The 21,746-nt window shown below is 44.8% G+C and overlaps 1 protein-coding gene across 16 annotated transcripts in view; it reads left to right on the forward strand.

Annotated features, from left to right (window-relative positions):
• MYC (MYC proto-oncogene, bHLH transcription factor) overlaps positions 1 to 21,746 on the forward strand; it is a 295,153-nt gene that overhangs the window by 1,592 nt on the left and 271,815 nt on the right. For all 16 annotated transcript variants that reach the window (XM_064268071.1, XM_064268070.1, XM_064268074.1 and 13 more), the window contains exon 3: positions 923 to 12,792. In XM_064268071.1, coding sequence (XP_064124141.1) covers positions 923 to 1,482 — 560 coding nt within the window. In that variant the 3' untranslated portion in view covers positions 1,483 to 12,792. The remainder of the gene's footprint in view (positions 1 to 922; positions 12,793 to 21,746) is intronic.

Genomic DNA, 21,746 nt, shown 5'->3' on the forward strand with positions numbered 1-21,746 from the left:
CATCCCTTACCCACAGACCGCCCTAGTTGCCAGCCCCACCACCCGCCCCCACCCTATATCTCCCACCCCTTAGGAATTTCATTTGGGTTTTTAAATCCTTCAGGCTTATCTTGCAACTCAATCCACTCCCTTTTACCTCTCAAGTATGTTAATTGCCCTGTGGAAGGTGGGGAGTGAATGAGGAAAGAGATTGATCTCAGGGAGAGTGAGTGAATTGCCTCCCTCTTAACTTCTGGGAAGTTTGTTGGAATTTAATGGACTATGAATCTAGAAAAAGAAAGAGAAGCAGAAGGCAGGGCAGCCTCCTGCCTCTAGGTGCTGTGAGCCCAACAAGTGAAAGGGTGGAGAGCTTGGGATCTTTTCAGTCTATTTTGAACACCTAAAAGCAAGTCCTTGCCAAAATTGGACTTTTTTCCTCCCCCCTCAGGACTCTTGGCAAGGCTGCAAGGTTTTTTTTTTTTTTTTTTTTTTCCTTTTTGCACTTCCAGTAAAACTGGGAGTTGCTGAAGTCATACCAAGAGATTTGCAGCTATTATTTGCATTTGCAACACCTGAAGGGTTCTTGGTAAAGTCCCTTAAAAATAGGAGGTGCTTGGGAATGTGTTTTTTGCTTTGGGTGTGTCCAAAGCCTCATTAAGTCTTAGGTAAGCACTGGCACAGATGTTATATCCTGGTAAATGGTAGTTTTCTTGTCCGTGTGTAACCCCAGCTGTCACTCTCCTCCCTTCAGGAGGCTTCTGGGGAGAAGAGAAGGACGTTTTCTAGTTTGGTTCTCTTTGGGGATCACTTTGTCCCATGTGGAGACCCAGGGTCCTTTCTAACATAATAAGGCTCTATACTTACATAACATCAGTTTAATCTGGTCATTGATTGCTTGAAGGAACCATTGCTAACCTGGTATTTTCTATTTCCTTTCCTAAAGAGGAAGAACAAGAAGATGAGGAAATTGATGTCGTCTCTGTGGAAAAGAGGCAGCCCCCTGCCAAAAGGTCAGAAGCGGGATCGCCCCCTACTGGAGGCCACAGCAAACCTCCTCACAGCCCGCTGGTCCTCAAGCGATGCCATGTCTCCACTCATCAGCACAACTATGCAGCCCCACCCTCCACCAGGAAAGACTACCCCGCCACCAAGAGGGCGAAGTTGGACAGTGGCAGAGTCCTGAAACAGATCAGCAACAACCGCAAATGTACCAGCCCCCGGTCTTCGGACACCGAGGAGAACGACAAGAGGCGGACACACAACGTCTTGGAACGCCAGAGGAGGAACGAGCTGAAACGGAGCTTTTTTGCCCTTCGAGACCAGATCCCAGAGTTGGAAAACAATGAAAAGGCCCCCAAGGTAGTCATCCTTAAAAAAGCCACAGCGTACATCTTGTCCATCCAAGCAGAGGAGCAAAAGCTCATTTCAGAAAAGGACTTGTTGCGGAAACGGCGAGAACAGTTGAAACACAAACTTGAACAGCTACGGAACTCTTGTGAATAAGTTGCTTAGCGGAGGAACTGGAATCACTCTCTCACTTGTTACTAAGGGAAAGTAAGGGAAAAGATTCCTTCTTGCATCAACTCATCACGAATGAACTTAGTTCAAATTCAAATGCATGGTCAAAACAACCTCACAACCTTGGCTGGGTCTTGGAACTGAAAGGTCTAGCTGTAGTGGAAACTGCCTCAAATGGGACATTGGGCATAAAAGAACTTTTTTTATGCTTGCCATCTTTTTTTTTTCTCTCTCTCTTTTCTTTAACAGATTTGTATTTAAGAATTGTTTTTAAAAAAAATTCTAAAGTTTACCCAATTTTCCTGTGTAAATACGGCCATTAAATGTAAATAACTTTAATAAAACGTTTATAGCAATTATGCAAGATTTCAAACCATGTATTATAAACCATAATTTTTTTTTTATTTAAGTACATTTTCCTTTTTAAAGTTGTTTTTTTTTTTTCCTATGGTTTTTAGAAAAAATAAAATGCCTGGCAAATATATAATTGAGCCAAATCTTAAGTTGTGAGTGTTTTTTTGTTTCTCTTCTTTTTTTTTCAACCATTTCCTTTTCATCAATTACAAATTAACAGAATTTAACTGTTAAGAAGGGTGAGTGGGCTTACAAAGATGGCGAAAGAAGTTATTTTAGGAAAGACCAGGGCTTTTTCTTTGTTAAAATGGGTTGGGGGAAGGGAGGCCTTAAAGCCTTTTAAGTTCTATGGGTAGTAAGATGCTTCCTGGAGATTAGTGATAAGGGCCAGTGTTGATACTTAAAGAATGAAGGGGCATGAGAAGGCTGGTCAGAGGGTTAGAGGTAGGAAAAGTTGCTGGAATAGGTGAAAGATAACAGTTAAGTATACAAAGGGGGATAGAGACCAGGGGTGGGGAGAAAGGTGAAGATGGAAATCCCTTCAGCTGGGTTAACCCACAGCATTCCTTGCTGAACTCAAGCCCAGGAATTCTGCCCAGGGAGTTGGTGGCAGAAGGGTAGGAATTCATTGCCTGCCTGCTTGGGTTATCTCAAGCTCACAGCAGCTCTGGGAGGAATGTTATTACTAACCCTGATTTACAAACAAGGAAATATGGAAGCTTAGAGGGGTTTTTTGTAACTTATCTGAGGCCACACAGATAGTAAAATGTAGAAACCGGGTCCTATGTTTGTTGGACTGGGATTACTTAACAATTCACTATTATGCTTTAGCTCATCCTGTGTCAGCAGTGCTGAGGTTAGGAATGCTTTTGGTCTTTGGGCCTGATAGACTGACTCTAGTAATAATAATATCAAACCCTAGTTATGTGCTGGGCACTACTTAAGACATTTATATTGATTCCACAGCAATCCTATGATTTACCCAACATTGCAGAGGAGGAAACAGGCAAAGAATTTGCCCTAGATCCCCTACTAGCAAAAAGTAGAGCTAGGACTCAAACCTAGGCTGCCGTTAACCTATGCTAGACTGTCTCTCAAACAAGCCAATGGGGATGCTCCAAGCACATGGGGTCACCAGTAATTACGACTAAGTTTTCAACATTTTGATGTGGTCAGACGTCAGTTCCCACTTTTTTCATGTTTGTTTATTTTGCTTTTTATTTGGTTGGTCACGGTTTAATTTTTCTTTTCACCTTAAAGAAGCCCACTGCTCGTTCATTCCTACCTTAGACATTTGTTAAATGAGATTCACTGACTGCTCCTGGTAAGAAGCCAGTTTGGAAATGCTACTGTGCAAAGCATAAAATAAAACATACCTACTCTTTGTCATGTGAGTCATTATTTTGGGAACTACCAACTCCCCTTCTGACCACTTTCACACACACACACACACTCCTGACGCCATTGGTCTGTGAAGGCATTTTTGGATGAAGTTACTATTAATTATAATCTCTGAGAACCCACAGCCCGATCCAGAAACTAGTTTGTAAATGGAAGATAAATAGAAGTTATTACCTCTGTTCTAATTACCTCATTGTCTCTTTCTTTGGAATAGTAATCCACCATCACCACCACCCAGAAGCCAATAAATAATTAATGTCTTTGGCTCTGATCCTTAGGGTAATCTGTTCAAGCCCTTGATGCCTTTTTCTTGATCTCTTTTTTGGATTCTGAGTTCTACCCTAATAGCTTCAAGCTGTTACACACTGTATCCTAAATTCAAAGGGAAATACCATCTACAGAAGTTGAGCAGTTCAAAGTGTTAGAGGAGTGGGGGCAACCCAAAAGTTCCCTCTGTGCCCCTTTGTGGCCCAGGCTGGAGTGGTGCCCTGGAGTGACTCAGTTGGGAACACAGAAGAACCACTGAGTCTGGGCAAGCCCTTGGAATGGGAGAGCGCGTTCCCCACTAGGAAAACAACTTCCCATTCCAAATCATCAGAAAACGACGTTGGAGATGTGAAGCTTGGCTGAGGGGATGGGTGGGAACCATTCCAACTACCTATTAGGCTCCTCTTCGCTTTACACAGCCAGAGCATGGTCTGAAAACAAGGCAGATGCCAACTCTTTACCAGAAAGTCAGGCTGATCTTGACTCCAACACGAACTGGCCCTGACAGCCCATCCAGAGTCCCAGGGGTCGCGGGTGTTGTGCAATCTATGTTGCAGATGAGTATAATCAAGAGTTTGGGGGGAGGAGCTTGTGATTTGCTCAGGAGTAGACAGGGCAGGAAAAAAATAAGCTAAGAGCGACTGAGCTTCTTACCCATGACACTGTTCTGGAATTAATGACTACTCCAGGGGATTCCTGGGGGTGGTTTTATTTAGGGATGGAATGTATAAAGAGGAAGGAAATGTTATTTTATGCTGCCATGTTGAAGCCACAAAGGAGATCAACGTTATAAAAACAATCCGATTTTAAAATGAACAAAGTTTTCACAATCCCTGCCTAAATACTTAGGCTGTGCACAGCTTGGACATGGAAGCAGAGTTCCCTACTGGTCTTTAAGACAAACTGTGGCTCAAAACTTGGGAAGGAGGGCAAAAAAATTGCCTTAAGGGGTTTTCTGAGGTTTGTTGGCAAGAACTTATACAACTGGCTCACTCAATAATTATTTTTTAGTATACACACTGAGGGCCACTGAAGCATTTCTCTCCAATAATAAATAATCCGTAGGCTTGAAAATGCTGACGGGTGTCCCCCAAAACTATCTGTAAATGAACTAGGTCACTTTACAAAAGGCTCCTCTGACATTATAGACCATCATAAGCCTATTTTAAAGGAGACCAAACCCAAGCCTATAGCCATCTAGGCAATTCCAACTCAAAACAACCAACCCTATAGGACGGAGTAGAACTGCCCCATAGGATATCCAAGGTTGTAATCTTTACAGGTGTAGACTGCCACATCTTTCTTCCGTGAAGCAGCTGGTGGGTTCCAACTGCCGACCTTTAGGTTAGCAGCTGAGCACTTATTCGCTGTGCCACCAGGACACCTAGTTCAAAGGGAAGGAGGGCAGAAACAAAGCCAACAGGATGAGAACAGGGACCTGTTTTAAAAAGAAATAACACAAACAAGACTACCACCCACCACTAAAGCCATAGCAATAACCTTGCTTTGCTCCAGCTCCTTCCGGGGAGAATTTAGATTAATTCTAATTTTAGAGGAAACATCAGGAATATGTGCTTTGTCAAACTGGTTCAAGGTGACTCTAAATGACTCTGAGTTGACTTTGCATTTTGTCTTGAATTTTATTTCACTCAGTATTGCTGTTGTTGTGTGCCCAACTCGATGAGTGGATTCCCAGTGACCCTGTATGACAGTAGAACTGCCCCACAGGCTATAATCTTTATGGGAACTCTACTCTAAACTCTTTAGGAAGACACAGTTGTGGGGGACAAGTGTTAATGGAATGGAGATCTTCTGCGGTTGATAGGAAAGTTGTTTGTTTTTAAACAAAGCCTGGGGGTTAGCCCCGATCCCCAACCTTTTCTTCCTATTGTCACCCTGTCAGCCCATTAAGGCATAAACACTCCAATGTAGTCAGGGGTCTATAGGGGTGCAAGAGAGGAGAGCTTGGGAAGTGATCACTGATATTTATTACACATCTGTGTGCCGCCACTGTCAGTTTATTGTACTGCGGTGGCTTGCATATTGCTCTGATTCTAGAAGCTATGCCACCAGAATTTCAAATACCAGCAGGGATCACCCAGGGTGGACAGGTTTCAACCGAGCTTTCAGACTAAGAAGACTGGGAAGAAAGGCCTGACAATCTAGTTTCAAAAATGCCAGTGAAAACATTATGAATCATGACAGAATATTTTCCAAGCACTCAAAGTACACAGTGGCTGCGTCAATGGACTCAAGCATACCAACGACCGTGAAGATGGCTCAGTTACACATACAGTTGGAGACAACTCAGTTGCAACTACCAAGAACAATGTGTCAGCTCCCCCCCCATCTCATTTGATTGTCACAACAGGCCAGCTAGAGAGCAATTATTGGCAGGGACAATACTGACCTTTAGAAAAATTAAATAACTCACCCAGACTAAAGGGGCACAACAGCCCTGGGGCAAGGACTAGAAGGCAGGAGGGGATAAGAAAGCTGGTAATAGGGAACTCAAGGTCAAGAAGGAAGAGTGTTGACACGTTGTGGGGTTGTTAACCAATATCATAAAACAGTATGTGTACTGTTTAATGAGAAACTAGTTTGTTCTGTAAACCTTCATTTAAGTGCAATAAAAAAATGAATTACTGAACAAATACGTAATAAAATATGAGGGCTTCGCACAGAAAAATAAAATAAATAAATGACTGCCCCAAAGTCATGCAAACAGCAACCCTAAAAAAGACAAAAGTAGCAGTTAATGTTTCCTTTGTGCTAAACTGCCTTACGTGCATTATTTTGTTTCATCCCAAGAGCAATACAAGGTAAACTCTATTCCTAATCCCCATTTTACATATGAGAAGCCTGAAACACTGAGAGATTAAGCAACTTGTCTGCATTCATAGAAAGGACAAAACAGTAAAAACAGAAATTACTCATTCTTCCATAAATATTTATTGAGCACCTACTGTGTGCCCACCTTGTGCTGGGAGTGACATTAAACATGTAGTTATACAAATAATTAGCTAAATTCAAGGGTTCAGAGTAGTGGAATGAGTAAGTACAAAGTGCTGTGGGGGTGTCTGACGACCTAGAGGTTGGGCTTTGTCTTGGTTATCTAGTGCTGCTATAACAGAAATACCACAAGTGGACAGCTTCAACAAAGAGAAATTTATTCCCTCACAGTCTAGTAGGCTACAAGTCCAAATTCAGGGCATCAGCTCCAGGGGAAGGCTTCCTCTTCTTGGCTCTGGAGGAAGGTCCTTGTCATCAATCTTCCCCTGGTCAAGGAGCTTCTCAGTGCAGGGAACCCAGGTCCAAAGGACACACACTCCTGCTCTTCATTTTTGGTGGTATGAGGTCCTCCACTCTCTGCTTGTTTCCTTTTCCTTTTATCTCTTATAAGATAAAAGTTGGTGCAGGCCACACCCCAGGGAAACTCCCTTTACATTGGATCAATGATGTGACCTTCCCCCAGAGCCAACAGAGAAAGAAAGCCTTTCCCTGGAGCTGGCACCCTGAGTTTGGACCTCTAGCCTCCTAGGCTGCAAGGAAATAAATTTCTCTTTGTTAAAGCCATCCACTTATGGTATCACTGTTATAACAGCACTAGATAACTAAGACAATGGCCTAGGCAAGAGGACACATATTTTGAGGAGACACAATTCAATTCACAACATTGGGGACGGTGAATGGTATGAGAAAGCATGGGCATGAGTTAGGCAGGCCAAATATTCTCAGACCCTGCCGTGGAAGAGAGCAATACACGCTCAGGGAACCATGAGCAAACTAGAATTCAAGGAGCAGAAAGAACGAGGGGGAAGAATGTCCCTGGGTGAGGCCAGATCATGAAGGGTTTAGACTGTTGTCTGAGGCCAGAATCCACAGTGAGGAAGGCCATGGTACTTCCACCACATTTGTCTGAATCCTCTGGTCATGGGGTACTATCACCAAGGCCACAGACTGTGGTCAAGTGGAGAGTCATGGTGCTGACTGCAGTACACTAGATTTTCTGCACTGCCATAATTTCCTCCAGGCCTCAGTTTCCTTGTCAGTAACCCAGGTCAGTAGACCTGGACCAGGTCATCATAAACAGTGTGGTCTTTCCAACTGAGGTATAGCAATAACAATAAAAATAGCGGCAATCCAAAACCAAAACCAAATCCACTGCCATCGTGTTACTTCTGGCTCATAGCAACCCTCTAGGTCCGAGAAGAACCGCCCCATAGGGCTCCCAAGGCTGAAATCTTCGCAGAAGCAGACTGCCACATCTTCTGTGGAGGGGCTGCTGGGTTCAGACCGCCTACCTTTCGGTTGACAGCCACCAGGGCTCCATAGCAGCAATTCTAATATTTTTATCCTTTTTTTTTTAATTGTGCTAAATATGTACGTAGCAAAACATTTGCCATTTCAGCACTCCTCACGTGTGCACTTCAGTGACATTAAACGTGTTCATCGTGATGTTCAACCACCAGCATTCCCGAATTTTCCCATCATGCTCGGTGAAGTACAAGGTCAGCTACTTCCAAAAAGTAGCCAATGAAAACCCTATGGATATTGTTTATGAATGTTGTCCGATATAGTGCTGGAAGATGAGTTCCCTAGGTTGGAAAAAAAAAAATTTTTTTTTTTTTTTTAGGCACTCAAAATACACAGTGACTGCAACAAAGGACTTGAGCATACCAATGATCGTAGAGAAGGTCCAGGACTGTTGTTATGCCCATTCACCCTTAACAGAAGCTCAGTGTCCTCTAAGTGTTGTGTCTTTCTTTCCCCTCCCTTCTGCCCACTCTCGGACACCACTAATAAACTTTGATCTCTGCATACTTGCCTATTCTAGACATTTTATGTAAGTGGGATCACATGATATCTGTCCTTTTGTGACTGACTTGTATCACTCAGTATAAGGTTCACCCATGTTGCAGCATTCATAGGGCCTTCATCTCTCTTTATGGCTGAGGAATATTCCATTGTATATACGTACCACATTTTGTTTATCCATTCCTTCGTTGATGGCCATTTAGGCTGTTTCCACCTTTTGGTCATTATCAACAGCGCTGCAATGAGCATCGGTGTACAAGTACCTATTTGCAAGCAACGCTAACACTTGCTGAGCATTTACTGAATGTTTTCTATGTGGCTGGTACTGTGCAAACAGGAGCTCCTGGTGGTGCAGTCGTTAAGCACTAGGTTGTTAGCTGAAAGGTAGGTGGTTCGAACCTACCACCTGCCCCGTGGGAGGAAGATGTGGCAGTCTGCTTCCGTAAAGATTTACAGTCTTAGAAAGCCTATGGAGCAGTTCTATCTTGTCCTATAGGATTGCTATGAGTCAGAATAGACTCAACAGCAATGGGTTTGGTTTTGGTTTGGTCTGGTACCATGCAAAACACTTGTCTTACACTGGGTTCTCTGGAGAAGCAAAACCAGTAATATGTATAAATATATAAAATATACTAAAAAATAATAAATTTATAGAGAGAGGTTTATATTAAGGAAACAGCTCATGCGATTGTAGGGGTTGGAATGCCCCAAGTCCTTGGATCAGCATAGAGTTCTTTCCCAATTCACAGAGTCGCAGAAGCTGGTTAACCCAAAATGAGCAGTTTGGAGAGCAGGGATCCCACTCACAGGTTATGACGGCCGACAAGTTCCCAAGGTCAGCAGGCAAGACCGCAAGGTTTCTCCTGAGTCAGCTGCAGGGGCTGGCGAACCCAGGAAAAGCAAGTCGGGGAGCAGAACTCCTGCTCCCAGGCGGTGAAGATCGGCGAATCCCAAGATGGACAGGTAAGCTGCTAGCTCGAGTCCCAAGAACCAGAGGTCAGACAAGTGACAGCTGCTGGACCCAGAACAAGCCAACAACCTTTGCAAGGCGAGCAGGAAAAGGAAGTAGGCGGCAGAAGGTGGAGAGATGAAGGCTGAGGGGGTGGTGAGCCGCCACAGGCCCCCCGCCCAGTACCACTTAGCAGATTCTATCGTGGGGGTGATGGCATATCAGATTTCAACAGGAAAGTGATCACAACATTATACAACTGCCAAAACACTGAGAATCATAGCCCAGCCAAGTTGATACACAATCTTAACCATCACAGCACTTCACACGCATTTTCTCATTAAGTCTTCATGACAACCGTACATATAAAAGCAAAAACCAAACGTGTTGCTGTCGAGTCAATTCCAACTCACAGCGACCCCATAGGGCAGAGTAGAACTGCCCGCAGGGTTTCCAAGGAGCGGCTGGTAGATTTGAACTGCCAACTTTTGGGTTAATAGCCAAGCTCGTAACCACTGTGTCACCAGGGCTTCAATCATACATATTGTTGTTGTTAGGTGCGGTCGAGTCGCTTCTAACCCATAACGACCCTGTGGACAACAGAACGAAACACTTCCCAGTCCTGCGCCATCCTCACAACCATTGTTATGCTTGAGCCCATTGTTGGAGCCACTGTGTCAATCCATCTTGTCGAGGGTCTTCCTCTTTTTTGATGGCCCTCTACTTTACCAAGCATGATGTCCTTTTCCAGGGACTGATCCCTCCTGATAACATGTCCAAAGCATGTGAGACGATGTCTCATCATCCTTGCTTCTAGGGAGCATTCTGGTTGTACTTCTTCCAAGACAAATTTGTTTGTTCTTTTGGCAGTCCATGGTATATTCAATATTCTTTGCCAATGCGACGATTCAAAAGAGACAATTCTTCTTTGGTCGTCCTTATTCATCGTCCAGCTTTCTCGTGCAAGTGAGGCGACTGAAGACACCATGGCTTGGGTCAGGAGCACCTTAGTCTTCAAGGTCACATCTTTCCTTTTCAACACTTTAAAGAGGTCTTTTGCAGAAGATTTGCCTAATGCAATGCATCTTTTGATTTCTTGACTCCTGCTTCCATATAATAATAACTATTATTATGCCCATTTTACAGTTGTGAAAAATGACTCCAAAATATTAGGTAAATTGCTCAAGCTCCTGCAGAGCAAAGAACTGGAAGACTCGGCGCTCCAGCCCAGTCTGCTCTGACTCCCAGCCTGCCATCTCACACGGCTACCGTACTTTAGGTGGTGAGGGTCCTCAAGCCTCAGAAATCGTGATGACTTGTGCCAGTCTAACACTGTTTTAAAGCCCTTCAGCTGCTTTGAACTTTCAACAGAGTACCCTGTGTGATACTGGAAAGCTCCCAGACGAAGCACTACAGACACGCCTTATGAGGTGTGGGAGCCTCTCCAAGGCCTAATAGCACCACAGCACGAAGAATTCAGAGACGGATACAAACCACATCTTTGCGCCTCAGCCCTGAACAGCCGCCAGATTTACTCAGGCCAGGCAGGGATCCTGAGATGTTTTTTCCAGGACCCTGGCAGTGCCCTCTCTCCTCCTTAACAAGCCAGCCTGTCATTTCCTTCACCTCACAAATCTGCCTCCCAGGCACCAAGACTGCTGCTGCCTTTTCCACAATAAATTTGGAAAATTATCACAGAATGCCTCCCACGCTGGCCTGGGGGGTTCACCGGCAGGCCTTCTACCAGCAGTCTGTTCTTCAGAAACTGTTCTAAATTCTTCTCTACCTGAGACTACAGGGAGGGGAAGATTGGGGGTCTAAACACATAGAAACGGGAGGTCAGAGCAGTGGGAAATGCCAAGGACCAGGACCAGGGAACATTCTGGCAGAAAAGTCTCCAATGTCATGTGAGCTGACCCCCTCATTTTACAGATGAAAAGGCTGAGACCCAGGCAGGGGACGGGCTGTATCGGGGCGCACATATACAGGAACAGGCTGGGACAATAACTCAGGTGTCTGTTGTTGTGCACCCTCAGGTCGATTCTGACTCATGGCGACCCCATGTGTTACAGGGTAGAGCTGCTCTATAGGGTTTTCTTGGCTGTAATCTTTATGGAGCAGATCGCCAGGCCTTTCTTCCCCAGTTCCGTGGGTGATTCGTTACTGCCAACCTTTCTGTTACCAGCCAAGTGCAAGTCATCTTGACACCCCGGGACCTTCAAGTCTCTCAAATCCACTTTAGTAAGCCCTGTGGCTCTGGGTCTGCCCAGCATCCTTTCCTCTTCTTTGGACAATGGGCTTCATTTCCTTTTGGAATTTCCGCTTACTCAGTGTGGTTGGTCTTGGTAGGCCCTCCTCTAGTTACGGAGATGACCAAGGGAGACTATTCAGACTCGTTCTCCCAGGACTTTGAATCTAACTGGAATGACCCAAGGGCAGACCATATTAGCAAGAGAACATTCTTTCTGGAGGCTGTCCCTGGAGGCACCAACTTGTCCAACTCTATGGACACTTGGCATTGCCTGGGTCAAGCCCGTGTCAACCCTGGCTTCCCAGCTCCCCATCGGTTCTGGAAACTCCCCAAGGTCCTTCCAACAAATCCCTTTTAGGCCTAAATTAGCCAGTTGGAGCTCCTGTCCCATGCAACTAAAAAACCCTGAATAATGGAGCATATAAATTTTCCCACAATATCTTGCTGCCTTGCTCTGGAGCAAGCCAACTTGGAGAAGAAAAAAAAAAAAAAATGCAAAGAAGACAGGAACACTGAAAGTTATGATAAGGTACAAATACAATCAACTCCTGGGCAGTAACATCTTCTGGGTCACATCTCAGGGTCTCATCAACTACATACTTTGGTTCTTCCATTACCTACAGAGATAATTTGTGCTGGAATTCAGCCCACCGACACAGCCGATAGCAGGTGGGCCATCCACGCGGAGCCTCCACTCTTAACCATGTAGAAGGACTTCGGAATATCGAATCCAAATAAACTCTGCACAGTTTCAACACACGTCTCACTTTTTGTTTTTTAAACTACCGTTTAAGAAATGACAGGTATTGTGCTAAGGGTTTTGTATACACCATTAAATCATCTCAACAATTTTACGGATTATGCACTATTAATTCTCACTGTATTAATGAGAAAACTGGGGCTGGGAGGCCTAAGTGAATTCTCAAAGTCACACAGCTAACAGGTGGTGGAACTCCAGAGGCCTCGCTCTGAACCGCTAGGCTGAAATGCCTCGAAATGACCTCATTAACCCCCACTTCTGTGGTTCTCAATCTGGGAACTTCCCCTGGAGTAGGGAGGCTGGAGATCCAGAATTTCCAGGAAGATTGTTCTTTGAAAAGCATGTTTAATATGATTTAGTAATTTTAAATTTTGTATTTGAAAACTAAAAAAAATAACGAATCCCACTTTTTTTTTTTTAATACAAACCAGGACGCGTTTGAGAGTGACTGGAGCTGCTGTTAATAATCAAGTCTGAGCTTCCCCAGGGGATCAGGTAGGATCGTCCCATTGCCACCACAAATGAGGAAACTTAAACACAGACAGATTACAGCCTCAAAGCAAGGAAGTGGCAGAGTAGGTATTGGAACTCTGAAAGAAATAACAGAGGCACCCAACACACCAGCCATAACTTTTCCGGCAGCCCATGTTCATGAAATCTTTCAAACCCCTGACCGAAACTCGCTGATGCAAGGAAGCCCTCCCCGATTAAATCCAATTAATTCTGCTTCTTCTATGCCTTCCAGTACTCACCTTGGACTGCTCTACATTAATTTTTCTCTTGATTCTGTGCAGGTGTGGTCAGTCCTTGCTTTGCATGGTTCAGTGTTAACTGAGACTCCACCTCGATGACCACAGGACCATGCAAAGCGAGGACACCCTTCTGACAGGCAGAATGAAGACTGCCTATTCTCCTTCAGTTGGTTAGCTCCTCCAGGGCCGCGTCTGTAGCATAGATCAACTTCACTAGAGCCTAAACTGGGGCTTGCCAACAGTTGTTGTTGTTCTTGTTAACTGTCACCGAGTCAGTCCCTCACTCATGGTGACCCCACGCACAACAGAATGAAACGCTGCCCGATCCTGTGCCGTCCCCATGATTGGTTGCACTTCAGACCGTTGGGATCCATAGGGCTTTCATTGGCTGAATTTTGGGAGTAGATCGTCAGGACATTCTTCCTTGTCCATCTTAATCTGGAAGCTCTGCTGAAACCTGTTCAGCGTTATAGCAACATGGACATCTCCATTGACAGTTGGGTAGTGGCTGGCGTGAGGTGGATTGGCTGAGAATCAGGCCTGGATCTCCCTCAAGGATGATGAGGGCTCTACCACTGAACTACCACCTCCCCTGAGAGGCACACAGTAGGTCCGCGATAATCCTGGTTGGACTCACTCACTGGCGCAGACGGGAACGAGGGGAACCATGAGCTCGGTTCACTTGAGGCCAGTTGTTTTCCTCCTTCCAGCCCTCTGAGGGCTGTACGGCAAACCACCCCTCAGCTCTCTTCCTTCCCTTTTTTAAATAGGGCTTTCTCTTCCCTCCCACCCTTGCCTCCATTTCTTTTTCCTTCCTCCTCCAGCCACAAGTGTTGGAGTGACACGCAGTTCACAGGTGTGTGTGAATAGGGCACCCCCACTTGGGTACCTTTATTCCCCTCACTTCAAGCTCCCTCCATCCAACCCAAGCATTACTTTACTCTGTACTTTCAGGGTGCAGAGCCATTGAAGTCCCCCAGAAAGCTGAACTCTCAGCTCTTAGTCAAATATTTTCTCTTTTAGCCACACACCCTTCCTATTTTTTTTTTCTCCGAAAGTCCCTAATAAACAGGTTCCTCATTGTGAGCGCTGTTCATCTCTTCCTCTTTCTTTAGTTTCTCGATGCCAGTTCATGTTTTCTGATGAAAAAAGTCAATAACGTGTTATCACTTAATGAAGGTTTACTATGTGCCAAGCAGTGGCACTTCGCTCATCCTTTCAATGAGTCTCATTTACAGGTGAGAATACTGAGGTCCAGAGCAACTACCGAGTTTTCCCAAAGCCCCATGGCTAATTCAAGGTGGAGTCAGAATTTGAACCCAAATCCATCAGATTCCAGAGGCAACCCTGGTGGTATATGGTTAAGAGCCGAGCTCTTCACCATAAAGGTCGTCTGTTCAAATCCACCAGGCGCTCCTTGGAAACTCTATGGGGCAGCTTTGTTCTGTACTATAGGGTCACTATGAGTCAGAATTGACTCGATGGTAATGGTTTTTTTTTTTTTTCTTAGGCTAGGACTGTGGAAGGAACCCTTGGAAATACTATTCCTTCAAACTGCTTGCCAACTGAGCTTCTCAAAAACCTATAAGACCGCTGGGACCCTGTAGACTACCTGCAGATCTTTATTGAAGATCCCCCTTGGAATCAGTTTTTCTCAGAGCGGCTGCTCTGGGCTTCTGGGTGCAGTGTATAAATGCCCTAAAATGCAAACGACTCGAAATTTCGTAACGCTTTGCTTCTCCTTGGCAAGTTTCCATTGAACTTGATTCAGCATGCTTAGGGGACTGGGGACAAGTCACATTATATCCCCACATCAGAGCTAATTAGCAGCCTCACATACCAGACACCCTCATCCCCACAGACTTGTCACAGGCTCATGAACAAACCGCTCTCTCTTTCCTCTTGGCACCTTCTGTTCCCACTGCCTACCTTCCCCTGAATTCAACTATTTGTTAGTCTGTCCTTTAAGATTCAGGAGTCCCTTGGGTGTGGGGGAGGCTTGTTAAAAGCTGGACCTTGCCCCAAATCTGTGGCTTGGCTGTTAGTTTCTGTTGAGTTGGTTCTGACTCCTGGAGACCCCATATGTGCAGAGTAGAACTGCTCCGTGGGGTTTTAAGGCTGTGACCTCTCAGAAGCAGATCACCAGGCCTGCTTTCTAAGGCGCCTCTGGGTGGGTTTGAACCACCAACCTTCCGACTGGTGGTTGAGCACTTAGCTGTTTGTGCCACCCAGGGGCTCCCAAATCTACTAAGTGAAAATCTCTAAGGCGAGACCTGGGAACTTTGCATGGTAAATTCTCCAGGCACTTGTCACGATGCCCTAAGCTTGAGTCCCAAACTTGAGTCACTGGCTCATCTTCACAATGGGTATCCTGCACATTGATAACAACTTAACAAACACTTACACGGTGCTTACTGAGCTCCAGGCACCGTGTGCGCTACACGCCATCAACTCACGGAGTGGTCAGAGCAACCCTGCCACAAGAACCCCTTCCTTAGTGCTGTAAAAAAAAAAAGTGCTGTAGAGACTACTATTATCCTTATTTTACAGATTAGGAAACTGAGGCACAGAGAAGTTAAGAAACTGACCCAAGGTCACCTATCAGATGAGCCGCTACACTCTCCTGCCTCATTCTATCTGTGGATTTCTTTCTTTACGTCATCTCACTTTCTGAGCTTAATGTGAAATCTACGAGGCGAGGAGTGGCCAGATGTTTCTTTTACTGCTGGGTCCTCAGAACTAGACGGTTCCAGACACAGAGTAAGGCTCCACACATATTCATCAAAAGAAGGAAGGAACGTTTAACATGGGATTGAGCTGTTGTTAATATTTTTTTCCTCGTGTTGTTGTTCTTGTGTTTGTTAAGTGCTGTCGAGTTGGTTCCGACTCACAGAGACCCTATAGCACAGAGTAGAACAGCCCGATAGTGTTTCCAAAGAGCAGCTGGTGGATTTGAATTGCTGACCTTTTGGTTAGCAGCTGTGGCTCTTAACCACTGTGCCATCTTTTCCCTCATATTCGCTAAAAATACACTGACATAATTCTTGCCATTGAAAAAGTCTGTATAGCACCTAAAATCGTGTCAGGTTTCTGGGCTGGCCTCTCTACCCCGGTTAGGGAAGCCCCAGGCTCTAGCTCATCTCCACCTTTACACTGACCACACTGAACTAAAGTTGTCTCTTCCAGGCTGTGAGCTTCCTCGGGACAGAGGCTGGATTTACTCATATTTGCATCCCTGTGCCTAGGGCAGAGGGCAACTACTCCATCCTTTTTTTTTTTTTTTTGCTAGACAGGTCTGACTTTAGATTTGTCTCCCCTTTAAATCCTTTGAGATCTAAAATGAGGCCATAGGATTAAATGAATAGTGAATAATAATGACCTGTCAATTTGTTGTACTGTGCTGGATTGCACGCTGCTATGATGATGGAAGCTATGAAAGCAGGGGTCACCCATGGTGCACAGGTTTCAGGGGAGCTTCCAGACTAAGACAGACTAGAAAGAAAGGCTTGGTGATGTCTTTCCAAAAATCAGCCAATGAAAACCTTATGGATCACAACAGAATATTGTCCAATATAGTGCCAGAAGATAACCCTTCTAGGTAGAAAGGCACTACACAATGGCCACAGCAATAGACTCAGACAGACCAACTACCATGAAGATGGTGCAGGACTGGGCAACGGTGCATTCTGCTACACCTAAGGTCAATAGGAGCTGGAGTCGACTTGATAGCAACTCACGACACAACTAAAGAATAACAACAAGGCTGAAAAGTCCTGGACTAAACCTACACGTTTGAGCTGTTGGTCACTGGGAGGCTTGAACTCCACTTCCGGCTGCTTCTTCAAGTCCCAGAGACAGGCTATTACTGTGAACTGCTGGCTTTTCTCCAGCTGTGAGATTCTTACAGGAAAATGTCATGCCTTTCTCCTTGTTCACCACTGTGTCTTTGGAACCTGTGTAGTACTTGGCATATGGAAGATGCTCAATAAACAATGTATGCTGAATGAATGAATAAGGAAGAGAGACAGAGATTGTTAAATATGTTCTAATTAGCAACATATAGCATGCCTTCTCACTTACTCCCCTTTAACGTTTTCGTGGTTCCCTGGAGCTCTAATGTTTCTACTTAAAATGGGTTCATGGGAGGCAATTTGGTGGGAAAGGATGACTCTAAGTTGTATGAGAAGAGCATTTTACATAACCTGGAAAGATAATAATTAGCTATTGAAAAGAAGGGAAAGAAGGGGAATAGCAACGGGAAAGATTATATATCTAGCCCCACTCCAGCCCTAGTTGGTACCTGACTCAGGCCTTCTGGCTGTCAGACTCTGGTTGGGTACAGTGGCCACCCCACTAGACATGAACTCCAGGTCATTATTCATAATATTGGCTCTGCTTCAAATGAGATGCCAGTGAAGTATCTCGGGCTAATGGCAGGGAGGCCAGCAGCAGGAAGGAAGTCAATGGTAATTAAACTTTACTTCCTTCGCACACAGTAGCCAACTCCAAAGCACACAAGGAGATACAGCAGGAACTGCTGAGAGCTGAGCTGCCAGGACAGCATGAATAAAAAGACCTGAAGAAAGCACTGGGGGTCCTAGCTTTGCCTGGAGTACCAGTATGATGGTTAAGGTTGTGTGTCAATTTGGCCGGGCCATGATTCTCAGCTGTTTGGCCGTTATGATGTTGTGATCACTTCCATGATGCGATTTGATATAATGTGATCACCTCTATGATGGGATCTGCTGTGAGTAGTCAATCAAGCCAATCAGCTGAAAGAGAGTTTCCTCGGGCACACCGCCTGCGGTGAATATAAGTGGACATTCTGGCAGGGCTCGTCGGCTTATGCTTGCACTAGATCCTGCAGAGGGGTCCTATTCGTCTGACCTTTGGTTCTTGGGACCTGAGCTAGCAGCTTACCTTCTGCCTTGGGATTTGTCAATCTTCTCAGCCTGTGAGCAAGAGCTCTGCTCTCTGACCTGCCAATCTTGGGTTCGCCAGCCCCCGTGGCTACGTGAATCAGGAGAAGCCTCTATCCTGACCCACGAACTTGGGACGTTCCAGCCTCTACAACTGTGTGAGCCATTTCCTTGATATAAATCTCTCTCTATATATATTTATGCACTTTACTGTTTTTGCTTCCCTAGATTTTTTTTTTTTTTTTTAGAGAACCCAGCCTAAGACAACCGATTTCAGGGAGTATCCTAATTGGTTGGCGAGACAGCCAGGCCAGTGGGAAAAAGAACCAGAAGGGTGGCAGTCACCTGTCAGATCAGTAGCTGAATTAGGGGATGTGTTAAATTTCCTCTAACAGAATGGTCAGTGCATCCAAAAGCATTTTCCCAACAGCTTTGGTAGTTCCTTAGCATTAAAAAAAGAGAGTCTGGCATACATTTTGTTGTGTATATTTCCATCACAATAAAAAAAAAGTATCATCCAAAGGAACAAATACGATCCACTTTTATAAAATATCTAGGATAGGCAAGTGTGTAGAGACCAAGGTTTATTAGTGGTTACCAAGGATGGGTGGGAGGGAAGAGAAAGGGGCACCCACTGGTTAGGGGATACTGACTTCAGGAAGCATGGAGATAAGAGCTTTGCAACTGGACTTCTAGCTGAGGGTGACACAGAGCGCACCCATCCAGTGAACTCAGGAGGGACATATACTGTGCATAAGAAATAAACCTCTGGCGTGCTAAGCCACTGAGATTTTGGAGCTGTTTGTTATCATGCCTATCTTGGCTAATGCAATGCACACTGTCTCTGTGCAAATTGTAATTTAACTCAACCCTCAGTTAATCAGCAGACCACTCGACCATTTTGCTCACCTGAGATATTATTTTGCATCTAAACCAGAATTTTCCCTTGGTCAGTGACAAGCAATCAGAATGTCAATAAGGGTCATCAGTTCACCATAGTCACCTTGATGATAATCTGGGAGAAATTTCTCTCTGGCCTCAGTGCCAAGAATAGCTCTTTTCTTTGGCGACAGAGATTATAACCTTAATTTTAATATATTTATTTTACTTAAAACTCTATTAGGAAAAAATAACTGATGATATTTGTCTCTTTGCCTTGGCTGGTAAGAAGCTCAGAATCAATTTGCTGTACATCTGCAGCTAGCATGCAAGACTTTATGGCACTTATTTTTAGTACTAATCTTACCTTTGGCTTCATTTTATTGTTCCTATCATTATTTTTCCTTTCCTTAATTTCTTTCCTTATTTTTTCCTCTTATTACATATCCATAAAATAACCGTCATTCGTATCAAAAGGAGGGAAAGAAAAATAATTTTTTTAAAAAAGTTATGAGCTGTGTAACTTGTGGATGTCAGTGATAGAAGAATCTCAATTAGTGGCATCAAAAAGAACCTGAGTTTCAATCCCAGTGTGACCAGTTAGTAGCTGTGTGACCTTGTGTGCCTCCATTTCTTCCCTTTTACTGTGGAGGTGGGAGAGCTAGTAATACCTCATTGATACTTTGTTGAAGATTCTATTGGGAAAAGTGCTTGGCCCTTAATAAGTGCTCTTACCAAATTTTAGTTCCTTCCTTCCTCAACCCCAAAATGCCTTGAGCAGCTATTTGCTCTTGAACTTGCTCAATCATGTTCCTGGGTGTCTTGCCATGCACCCTGGTGCGCTCAGAAATATCTACTGCTGAGGAACTGGATTTCAGCTGCATCAGGAGAAATGTAGGTCAGAGGAAGCTGAAAAGAAAGGGCTGGATAAGAGGGAACTCAACCACTCTCTGTGCTTCCTATGGTGACTAACATGCATTAGCTGATGTAATGGCAGTGAGGAGAGGGTGCAGAAGTTCAGGGCTGGTAGGTGCTCCATCCCTCACCCAGGCAGCTGGAGGCCTACATTTTCTGAGGGGTTGTCTTTTTTTTTTTTTTTACAATTAAGTCCTGTATTATTATTTTTTTTCATTGTAATTTAGATGAATGTTTACAGACCAAACTAGGTTCTCATTAAACAGTTAGTACACATATTGTTTTGTGGCATTGGTTACCAACCCCATGACATGTCAGCACTCTTCCTCTTCAGCCTTGGGTTCCCTATTGCCGGCTTTCCTGTCCCCTACTGCCTTCTAGTCACTGCCCCTAGGCTAGTGTGCCTCTTCAGTCTTGTTTTGTTTTACGGGCCTGTCTAATCTTTGGCTGAAGGGTGAACCTCAGGAGTGACTTCATTACTCAGCTAAAAGGGTGTCCAGGGGCCATAGTCTCAGGTTTTCTCCAGTCTCTGTCAGACCAGTAAGTCTGGTCTTTTTTTGCTTTTTTGGTGAGTTAGCATTTTGTTCTACATTGTTCTCCAGCTCTATCCGGAACCCTCTATTGTGATCCCTGTCAGAACAGTCAGTGGTGGTAGCCAGGCACCATCTAGTTGTGCTGGACTGTCTTGTGGAGGCTGTGGTAGTTGTGGTCCATTAATCCTTTAGACTAATCTTTCCCTTGTGTCCTTGGTTTTCTTCATTCTCCCTTGCTCCAGTTGGGGTGAGACCAGTGGAGTATCTTAAATGGCCACTCATAAACTTTTAAGACCCCAGACACTACTCACCAAAGTAGAATGTAGAACATTTTCTTTTTAAACTATGTTATGCCAGTTGAGCTAGATGTTCCCCAAGACCATGGTTGCCATAGCCCTCTGAGGGGCTTTCTAAAGAAGAAAGCAGGAGATGGACCATATCAGTTAGTGTTTTAAAAAATATTCTTATATATCATTTCACATTATACTTAAGGTGCAGAACATGGAGTTTCAGCCCTGGCACTGTTGGTATTTTGTTGTTGCCGTGTGCTGTCGAGTCAATTCCGAGTCACGGTGACCCCATATTACAGAGTAGAACTGCCTCACAGAGTTTTCTAGGCTGTAAACTTTATGGGGGCAGATTGCCAGGTCCTTCTCCCAGATTGCTAGGTGGGTTCAAACTGCCAACCTTTTGGTTCGCAGAGGAGTGCTTGTGCCACCAGGGGGTTTTATTGACATTTTAGACCAGGTGATTCTTTGTTGTGGGAGCTCCCTGTGCACCACAGGAGGATGTTTAGCAGCACCCCCGCTAGATGCCAGTAGCAACCCTTCACCCACCACCCAGGTCATGATAACCAAAAATGTCTCCAGATAGTTCCAAATGTCCCCTGGGGGGCAAAATTACTCCCCCCCGACCCCCCCGCCAATTGAGAACCACTGGTGGAGAATAACAAAGCATTCTGACCTTCTTTCTGTGATAATCAAGCACCCACGAAGAGTCTAGGGAGACAAAAATGCTTAAGACATTCTTTCAGTCCTCCAACAACTAACTTGCAGCTCATGCTCCCATAAGGGAGACAGACACACACATACATAATTGCCTTAAGTGCGCCCGGCGAAATGACGGAGAAACAAGGAGAAGAAGGCACAGACTGGGCCCAAGGGCCGATGAAGAGCTCTTCAGAGGGAGGGTGCTTTGGTGGAGCCCTGACTTGTCCAAGCCACTGACCGCCCTCTCTAAAGTGGCCCCCACCCACCCCACCCCACTAGGATGCTTTTTCCAGAACCCTGTATGTTTCCTTCATAGCGGTGATCGCATTGCACAAGTGTTTCCTTTCTCTTTTGTCTCCTGTGATTTTGTTTCTCCCCCTCTCTCACCAGACTGTAAACTCCATGAAGACAAGGATTGCTTCTGTCTAGCCTAGTATGGCCCCTGACACAGAGCAGAGTCTA

Source organism: Loxodonta africana, chromosome 14 (genome assembly GCF_030014295.1).
Source record: "Loxodonta africana isolate mLoxAfr1 chromosome 14, mLoxAfr1.hap2, whole genome shotgun sequence".
Lineage (NCBI taxonomy): Eukaryota > Metazoa > Chordata > Mammalia > Proboscidea > Elephantidae > Loxodonta > Loxodonta africana.